This window comes from Triticum aestivum, chromosome 5B, assembly GCF_018294505.1.
Source record: "Triticum aestivum cultivar Chinese Spring chromosome 5B, IWGSC CS RefSeq v2.1, whole genome shotgun sequence".
NCBI lineage: Eukaryota > Viridiplantae > Streptophyta > Magnoliopsida > Poales > Poaceae > Triticum > Triticum aestivum.
In genome coordinates this window covers 539,487,833-539,496,916 of record NC_057807.1, presented here as the reverse complement: position 1 = coordinate 539,496,916, position 9,084 = coordinate 539,487,833, and the positions used below count along the sequence as shown (strand labels likewise).

The window sequence follows — 9,084 nt, the reverse complement described above, 5'->3', positions numbered from 1 at the left end:
ATCTCATCCGGGACTCCGAACAACTTTCGGGTTACTGCATACTAATATCTCTACAACCCTAGCGTCACCGAACCTTAAGTGTGTAGACCCTACGGATTCGGGAGACATGCAGACATGACCGAGACGCCTCTCCGATCAATAACCAACAGCGGGATCTGGATACCCATGTTGGCTCCCACATGCTCCTCGATGATCTCATCGGATGAACCACGATTGTCGAGGATTCAATCAATCCCGTATACAATTCCCTTTGTCAATCGGTATGTTACTTGCCCGAGATTCGATCGTCGGTATCCCAATACATCGTTTAATCTCGTTACCGGCAAGTCACTTTATTCGTACCGTAATGCATGATCTCATGACCAGACACTTGGTCACATTGAGCTCATTATGATGATGCATTACCGAGCGGGCCCAGTGATACCTCTCTGTCATACGGAGTGACAAATCTCAGTCTCGATTCGTGCCAACCGAATAGACACTTTCGGAGATACCCGTAGTGCACCTTTATAGTCACCCTGTTACGTTGTGACGTTTGGCACACCCAAAGCACTCCTACGGTATCCGGGAGTTGCACAATCTCATGGTCTAAGGAAATGATACTTGACATTTGGAAAAGCTCTAGCAAAACGAACTACACGATCTTGAGCTATGCTTAGGATTGGGTCTTGTCCATCACATCATTCTCCTAATGATGTGATCCCGTTATCAATGACATCCAATGTCCATAGTCAGGAAACCATGACTATCTGTTGATCAACGAGCTAGTCAACTAGAGGCTCACTAGGGACACGTTGTGGTCTATGTATTCACACGTGTATTACGATTTCCGGATAATAGAATTATAGCATGAATAACGGACAATTATCATGAACAAAGAAATATAATAATAACCATTTTATTATTGCCTCTAGGGCATATTCCCAACAAAAGCACCTCTGGGCCTGTCTCGCGAGGCACGCTCGAATCGACAGTTTCTCGCTAGTCAGGCCCGCGCGAGGCACGTCGGCGGCGACGGCTGCACGCGAGGAGCTACCCTCAAGAAACCGCGCTACTTCCCGAAGATCTGGCAGTTATTATCCTCACCGCTCTCTCTCCCCTCTCCCAACTCTCGACACCGGTGCCAGCGTAGATCGGACAACAACAAGTCGACGTCCGACCACCTTCACAGGCATCCGCATCAAGACTTTTGCAATGGTGATAAGCATTTTCCCCCTCCTCATCTACTACTTCGCATTCGATTCGAGTTTAGATTTGATCCACCTTAGGGGAACGGGGAATCGGGGTAAACACCATAAGAGTGATCATAACATCATCATGACTATTGGTAGATATGAGTTTCCCGATCCGGATTGAGTACATTGAAATGGGGATTAGGGTTCATCTTACATAGTACACACATATTTTAGCCTCGGTACCCTGGAGGCGATTGGAGAGTCGGGTGGCCTTGGTCTTGGTCTTCTCCTCGACCTGCACCGCCGTCTCTTCTTCGTCGTCGGAGTCCAGCTAGATTGGCATGCTTCGTTGTCCTGGCTCCGGTGCCTTCCATTGCCATTGTTTGTTCTTCCATCTCCATAGGCACCGCTGCTTGATCCTCATGCGGCACCACCACAATCTTTGTGCTCAAGTACTCGGAGGCACGATGGTCATGAGGACGCAGGTACTGTCTGTACTTGGCCCACTTTGTCCTCTGTCCAGCGTCGCCGGAGTCAGCCTGATTCATTGCCCGGCAAAACATGTCGCCTGACATAGCGCCCTTCATTGGGTCAGGAATCACAGTGTTCTCAAACTTGGTGTTGTCACCCAGCGAGCACCGTAGGATGAAATCCCTCCCTCCAATGCCCGAAGGGAAGGGGTTGGGGTTCAACTTGTTGTTGGGGTTCATGGCGTTGGGTTGGAAGAAGAGTGCGAGACAGGGAGGTGGTGGGTAAGTGGTGACCTTCACGTTGGGTAAATAAAGGGGCACATGAGCATAGGTTTTAATGGCGATGTTGCAAGGTTCATACTGCACTTCCTGGCCCAGCCTCTGAACCTCTTCATAATGCAGTTCGACACAAAGAACAAGGCAAAGAAGGCGGTGGCGTCGAAGGAGCATGACAAGGGCAAGGACGCGGTGCAATTTGTTATTTTCAACACAATTAACTTTCCCCGCTTCCCCTAACAGACAGAGGGGTTGTGTCACAGTCATCAACTACTGCGTCAGCAGCAAGCAGAGAAAGCTGGATGCAGAGAAGTCCTGGCCATGGGCAGCTCGGCCCAAAAAAGCCCGACCCGACGCTGCTCCCGGGCCGGGCCCGGGCCTAGATTTTGAGCCCGAAGGCCGGGCTGGGCCAGGCCCGGGCCCATCGTTTTCACGTTTTCCTGAAGGACGGGTCTGGCGGGCCCGAAGCCTGATGGGCTTTTACATGTTTGGGCCAGGCTCGGGCCCAGAAAACAGGCCCGATGGACGGGCCGGCCCGGGCTCGGGCCTGGGTTTTTTGCGTCGGGCTTGGCTAGGCCCGGCCCGGCCCGAGGTATGGCCAAGTATAATGCAGAGTATGTACGTACTCCCTCTGTTTTTATTTAGTTCGCGTATTAGGTTTGGTGAAAGTCAAACTTTGTAAACTTTGACAAAGTTTCTAAAAAAAACATTAACATATACTGTACACTAATAAATCAATATCATTAGATTCATTAGTGAATGTATTTTCCTATCATATAGACTTATATGGTAAATATTTATGTTGTTTTTTATAAACTTGATTAAACTTAACGAAGTTTAACTCCAGTTAAATTTAATATGCAGAGTAAATAAAAACGAACTAAGTGTAGCAGAATAGAGCACGAGCAGGAGGCCAACTCGATTCTAAAAAGAAATATATTTAATTATTACTGAACCCAAGGCGAGCCCAACTTCTCGCTCTTGCGGAAACAAGGGGAGACTTGACACGGGATGCGCGTGCGTGCGTGGTCAAAGAGATGGAGACGCGAGCCGATCGATCGGCTAGCTGATCGGGCAAACAGATAACCAACCATGTGCGTTTTAGCCTGACTGCAGAGGAAGGAGGAGGGAAGCGAGTAGGTAGCTAGCGACAGACGGACGGGCGCCTGTGTTGGCGGCGGCGGCTGCCTGCACGGGAAGGAAGGATTATAGGTGGATGCGGTGTAGGCGCCATCTCTTCTCCGGCCCAGTCCGCCTGACTGTCCGTGTACGTACGTGTCTCCGTCGCTATCCTATTTAAACCTCTTCCTCCTCCTCCTCTCTGGACTCTTGACTGCATCGCATCGCATCCATCCATCCATCCAGAGCAGGCTACCACCGTACGCCCCCTCCTCGCCCGTCTCCGGCCACGACCAACTCCGGCGGGTCTCCCCATCCTCCTCGCTCCCCTGCCCCGCCGCGCATTCTTCAGGTAATCACGCTTGAAAACCTGGCTTCTGCATCCGCGATCAGCATGCAGCTGGCAGCTTGGTACCGGCACCACCACCGTCTTTATTTGCTTCCTCTTCTTAGCTTGTGGAGCTCCATCTCCTACCTGCTGCTGCGTTCCATGTCTTTTCTTCTTATTAATCCTTGGTGAATAGTAAGTAGCAAGCTCCGTGAGTCTTGGAGAAATTTGCGTGTCCCCGCCCGCCCGTCCGTCCGTTAATTTGCATCATCGCCGGACGCCCGCTAGCTCGCGTTTTCCTTTCCTCAAAGCATGGTGCTGCCTCTCTAAGCGCACAAGTGATTTACGCCTTCACCTCCCACCGTATGCTGACAAGGCATACCTCTTTTTGTTTTCCTTTTCTTTTCTTTTTTCTTTTTAAAAAGAGAGCCGTCTTTACGATTTCATTTCATCGAAACCACATTTTTTTTTGTGGTAGCTCGCCTCTCGCAACTTGCTGCCATGAGGAGAGGACCCGTCTCTTTCGGATCGCAGCACAACTAGCATATACTAGAAGGTAGCAGCAGCAAACAAGATTTCGCAAATAAATGTAGTAGTAAAAGCTTTAGCTCCCTGGAGCTGGAGCAATGCATTGCCATCTACACATGCTGCGGCTGCCAACGGTTCCGTTCCGTGGATCATTTAACGATTTTGATCTCTGTTTCCTCTCGCTTATCTGAATCTGTCAGGAGACGTGTGCGAAAACCACCCTTGACTGAGGAGGAGACTTGCTCCTGCATCAGGGCCGGCCGGGAAGAAGATGGGCTTCCTGTCGCTGCTCGTCGTGGCTTCCATGCCCATCGTCCAGGTCCTGCTCATCGGCGTCATCGGAGCCTTCCTCGCCTCGGGGTACAGCAAGGTCCTCACCGCCAGCGCCCGCAGGGACATGAACAAGGTGATCCAGCTTCCATGGGCACATTAAATTCTGTTTCAACCTTAGCCTAATACTGCCTTTGTAATTGCCTAATCCCATTACTACTTTGTTTTCTTGGGCAGGTTGTTTTTACAGTCTTCACCCCATCTCTCATCTTCGCCAACCTCGCCAAGACGGTCACAATGTCAGACGTCATCTCCTGGTGAGTCGATGCTTTCATCAGGTTTCATAGTTTCCAAGAACGCAGTTAAATAGCTGCTGCAATTCGGTGAATTCACTTAAAAAGTTCTCTGATTGTCAAACAAGACACATTTTTTTCAAGGGACAGAACATTCAGTAAACATGCCTGCATAAACATCCAGCTCAGTGGACTGACACGGATAAGCTTTACATCATACAGGTGGTTCATGCCGGTGAACATAGCAATCACATTCCTGGTTGGCAGTGCTCTAGGCTGGCTAGCGTGCAAGATCCTCAAACCGCCGCCGCATTTCCGTGGCCTCATCATGGCCTTCTGCTCAGCAGGTACACAAAATGTCAGACTTTGAGTTGCCATGATGATGTTGGTATCCATGTCATGATGCTAACAGTGTCCGACATGGACGAAAAATGCAGGAAATCTCGGTAACCTGCTGCTGATCGTCGTCCCGGCGGTCTGCGACGAAGACGGCAACCCGTTTGGGAATGACCGGAGCCAGTGCCGCTCGCGCGGCCTCTCCTACTCGTCGCTGTCCATGGCTGTAAGCATAATTTGCCAGTTGCTCGTCCCTCCGACGCCACCGAGAGATCAGGCTGTTAATTCACTCTGAGGATGTCCGCAGCTTGGTGGCCTCTTCATATGGACGTACACCTACAGCCTGATGCAGAAGTCCGGCAAGCTGTACCACAAGATGCAGTCCAAGAGCGTCCAGTGCCCGGCGGACAGCGACGAGGAGCATCTCGAGGGATTCAAAGCCGGCGACGAGGAAGCGGCCCTCCCCGCATCGGCTGGACCCGATGACGAACACAACGAGGGGAGACAGATTGTAAGTTAAGAATTGTCCATGTTGGTTGGTTGGTTCTTGGGAGCATATCCAGAGTTCAGAGAAACTGACTCGGACAGGAATGCAGGAGGCTCCACTCCTGTCGTGCGAGAGCGATGTCGCCAACAACAAAGGGTTCTGGACGAACATGAAGGAGGCCGTGCACCAGCTCGTCGAGGAGCTCATGGCGCCGCCGACCATATCCGCGGTACATCTCTAACACACTGCAACATTTATCATTTCTAAGGGGAAGGGGGTTTTGACTGAATTTTGTGTTAACTGCATCATGGTAGATAATTGGATTCGTTGTTGGGCTAGTGCCATGGCTGAAGTCGCTGATCATCGGCGACGGCGCCCCTCTCAGAGTTATCCAGGATTCTCTGGAGTTGATGGGGTACGAATCTACAACCCTGTCTGTCTACCTGCCGATGATAATTTTTCCTGTATTCATTTTAAAAGCTCTGAACCTAATTCAGGGTTCATTCAATCTCACTCCAATGACCAAGTACTTCTCTTTGCAGCAACGGCACCATACCCTGCATCACCCTCATCCTGGGAGGAAACCTGACACAAGGTAGGGATCTGACACATCACTGTCCCGATCATCAAGATCATCCGCACAGTGTCGTCCCCGAAAACAATTATCTGAACCCACTCTGAAAATTCGTCTGCAGGGCTGCGGAAGTCGGTGCTGAAGCGCGCGGTGATCGTGGCGATCGTGTTTATCCGCTACGTGGCTATGCCAGTTATCGGGATCGCCGTCGTCCGTGCGGCGCACGGGGTCGGGTTCCTTCCCCACGACCCTCTCTACCGGTACGTGCTGATGTTGCAGTTCGCGCTGCCGCCCGCCATGAACATCGGGACAATGGCGCAGCTGTTCGACGTCGGGCAGGAGGAGTGCTCGGTGATCTTCCTGTGGACGTACCTCGTCGCTGCTGTGGCGCTCACCACCTGGTCCACCGTCTTCATGTCCATCCTCTCCTGAAGCATGAAGCAGGCAACCATGAACAGTTCAATTTTGTAATGGGTCAGGGAGAATTCCGGTAGATTCCATTTGTAAAGTGTTCATTCCAGAGTTTGTAAGTAGACACGCCATTCTTTCTGTATGCTAAATACTAGTCCATTCTTTATCGAAGAACATAGTAGTTCATATTCAGCCTGTCCTGCTTTTGCAACAGACTGCACTAGTGGATGGATCTCTGTGATAGAATGATCAAGCACTAGTTCATTATATAATCGAAGGATATCAGAGTTTGCACTAACACTTAATTTGACCCAGATTTGGCAAGACAGTTTCGCAAACAATAAAACTCTTTTACATACACTTTCAGAGACCAAAGTAAGAAGCTACCCTGCCCCTGCCCTTCCCTACCACCAGTTGAGGCAGGAGCTTGTGCTTACTTAATCCCCTGCCGACTTCTCAACTCTGGTTCTGCGGACTTCTGAATTCCAGTATAATTCAGAGATATAAACAATTTATTTCAGTATGGAAAGAGCATCATAGACACATATATCCCCTGGCTCTTAAAACTTCTAAATTTCAGCATACTTCAGGCTACTGTTTTTTGCAAGAGACTCCACTGAAAGGGCGTCATACCAGATAACAACATTTGCACTACGAGCTACCAAAGGGATCAACTGTCCACATACCATAAAAGTGATAGTGATCGCAAAAGCTGGGGATATCAAAATCTCTTTTAAAATAAAATTCTGCAGCTTTGGAAGCACTGATATCCAGTTGTAGCCGCCTGCGCTGATTAGCCACCCATTTATCATTGCAGGTACCACAGGCGCCAAATTTCATTACCTTGAGCACCTTTGCGTTCAGAACAAAGAACTTGGCAAAGTTAACATCTGCTCTCTTGCCTTCATAGGTGTTCAAAACTATTGCTCTGAGATGGAGTTCGAGGCATTCGATGGGGTCGAGTGTGCTATATTGGCACACATTTTCCATATCCTTCCTATGGTGTGACTGCAAAAGAACAAAATAGGTATTCGTGGCCACTTTAGGTCGCGATAAAAGGAGTGACTTTACTGTGGGCAGGGAAACAAAGATTCTACAGAGTTGGCACCTAGTTAGATAAGGATTAGTTGTATTTGCATGATGATTGAATTAATTAGGGATTACTTAACAATGTAATCCCCTTCATTTTAACTTTAAAATCTCCTACGTGTAGTTTTGACTACCATATTTTTCATTGTACAATTGTAGGGGGGAAATTACACAACAATCTTTACCGTGGAGGCTAACTTTTACCAAAATGTACTAAATATTCGTCCAAACTAAACTTCCAGAGATATGTAATTGATCAAAGTTAAAATACCACGTGACTAGATTTAACAACAAAGATTTTCACTTGGATGTATAGCTTCTCCAAGCAGGGAAAGCATCTAAGAAAGCCAACAACTACATCCAGATTGGGGCCGATAGATTCTAGAACCAAGACCTTCACTGTGCGTCCTGACGCAGTCAAACTAGTGGGGATAATTTCCTGGAGAAAATAGATACACACACACATCAATAGATTGCAAGTAGAAAATACCGAAATGCATGCAAGTTTTTTACCCGCACAATTGTTCCATTCACATTTTTGAGATTTTCGCTAGACAAGCAGCCCAACACCATCAATTTCGGCGCCGCAAGGACTCTGACTATCCTCGGGCCACCAGATGGACCAAGTGTGATCAATCTCTCAAGGCAAGGTGCATCCTCAATGACAAGCTCCTGAAGAAGGGACTCTTCACCGTTGGAGTAAGAACCAGCGACACCAATACTCCGTAGAGTGGACGAGATGATCCGGACGGAGCTGGGCCCCTGGATTTTATCAAGCTGAAGGCTCTCTAGCGCAGTGCAGGCAGCGAGCAGGCAGTGGAGGGTCGCCTCCGAGATAGCGACACCACAGAGCTTGAGCTCCTTCAGCCGAGGGAGATGAAGTGCGGGGGTAGCTTTAATCTCGTGGAAATCACAGCCGCGCAGTCTGACGACGCGCAGTGTGGGCGTGAAGCGGAGCACGGACGGCGGCAGCGTCCACCACGGATTGTCGCCCAAGTAGAAATCAAGCTCCTCGAGGCCATCGAGGGCGGGGGACCAGAACCAGCCGGCGAACTTGGCGCAGAGGTCACGGCTGGGGCGGGTGCCGTGGCGGTCACCGAAGGAGAGGCGGCGAGCGGGGCCGGTGTGCACGGCGAGGATCTTGGAGACGATGACGGCGATGCGCTCGCTCACCTGGCGGTAAACAGGTTGGTGCCCCAGGTAGTCGACCGCCAGGTTAAGCGGGGCGGAGCGCCAGAGGTAGCGCCACCGGGAAGAGAGAGCGGTTGTCCGCGCAGCGTCCTTTGTAGGCAAGAGAGAGATGATGGTGCCGAGGATCTCGTCAGGGAGGCGGCTGATGAGGTCGAGGCTCGCACCATCGCCGCCGCTGACGTCCCTGCTCGCCGGAGATTGCGGATCGTCCCGCCTCCGCTTCTTGGATAGGGAAGCCGCCGCATCGTCCATGGACGCCGCCGCCCAAAAAATCCGAGAATTAGGTTGGAACCCACGAGCGATCTATTTAACGAGTTTGGAATGTGTACGATTTACACAGGTATACATATCACAAAATATTTCTTTTTTATAAGAAAGAAAAATAAAAAAAGCTAGGTCTCATGGGATGATAAGGGCAACTCTAACCGGCTGACGCGAACGGACACGGTTTTTGTCCGCTTTTCATCTGTTTAGACCGGCAAACTGGATGCGTTTGTTCGGTTTTTAATTCGGGTGCGTCAATGCGCCGAATGCAGC

General features: G+C 50.0%; 2 protein-coding genes across 4 annotated transcripts; one reads left to right on the top strand and one right to left on the bottom strand.

Annotated features, from left to right (window-relative positions):
• The first annotated feature begins 3,052 nt into the window (after positions 1-3,052).
• Positions 3,053-6,459, top strand: LOC123113037 (protein PIN-LIKES 7). 3 transcript variants are annotated; one of them, XM_044534142.1, is made up of 11 exons: positions 3,053-3,192; positions 3,292-3,392; positions 4,097-4,302; positions 4,404-4,483; positions 4,682-4,806; positions 4,897-5,021; positions 5,103-5,306; positions 5,392-5,511; positions 5,597-5,697; positions 5,825-5,877; positions 5,978-6,459. In XM_044534142.1, the coding sequence occupies exons 3-11, from the start codon at positions 4,168-4,170 to the stop codon at positions 6,286-6,288; spliced, it is 1,254 nt and encodes a 417-aa protein (XP_044390077.1). In that variant the 5' UTR covers positions 3,053-3,192; positions 3,292-3,392; positions 4,097-4,167; the 3' UTR covers positions 6,289-6,459. The 3 variants fall into 3 exon arrangements, with proteins under 3 accessions (XP_044390077.1, XP_044390075.1, XP_044390076.1); XM_044534141.1 differs by lacking the exon at positions 3,053-3,192 and adding an exon at positions 3,847-3,924 and having other exon boundaries at positions 3,276-3,392; XM_044534140.1 differs by having other exon boundaries at positions 3,071-3,392.
• Positions 6,460-6,836: 377 nt separating this feature from the next.
• LOC123113036 (putative F-box/FBD/LRR-repeat protein At5g44950) lies at positions 6,837-8,845 on the bottom strand. The gene is made up of 3 exons (XM_044534139.1): positions 7,870-8,845; positions 7,661-7,795; positions 6,837-7,275 (listed from the first exon to the last, which is right to left on the bottom strand). Exons 1-3 carry the CDS (start codon positions 8,797-8,799, stop codon positions 6,919-6,921), a joined length of 1,422 nt encoding a protein of 473 aa, XP_044390074.1. The 5' UTR covers positions 8,800-8,845; the 3' UTR covers positions 6,837-6,918.
• Positions 8,846-9,084: the final 239 nt, after the last annotated feature.

Bases quoted from the DNA above. Each gene is read 5' to 3' on its own strand.
- LOC123113037 (XM_044534142.1), top strand. From the start codon at position 4,168: ATGGGCTTCCTGTCGCTGCTCGTCGTGGCTTCCATGCCCATCGTCCAG. The intron at 5,512-5,596 runs GTACATCTCTAA...GCATCATGGTAG, and splicing joins CGCCGCCGACCATATCCGCG to ATAATTGGATTCGTTGTTGG. The intron at 5,698-5,824 runs GTACGAATCTAC...TTCTCTTTGCAG, and splicing joins GATTCTCTGGAGTTGATGGG to CAACGGCACCATACCCTGCA.
- LOC123113036 (XM_044534139.1), bottom strand. From the start codon at position 8,799: ATGGACGATGCGGCGGCTTCCCTATCCAAGAAGCGGAGGCGGGACGAT. The intron at 7,796-7,869 runs GTAAAAAACTTG...TATTTTCTCCAG, and splicing joins TGAATGGAACAATTGTGCGG to GAAATTATCCCCACTAGTTT. The intron at 7,276-7,660 runs GTGAAAATCTTT...GTTCTTTTGCAG, and splicing joins TGGAGAAGCTATACATCCAA to TCACACCATAGGAAGGATAT.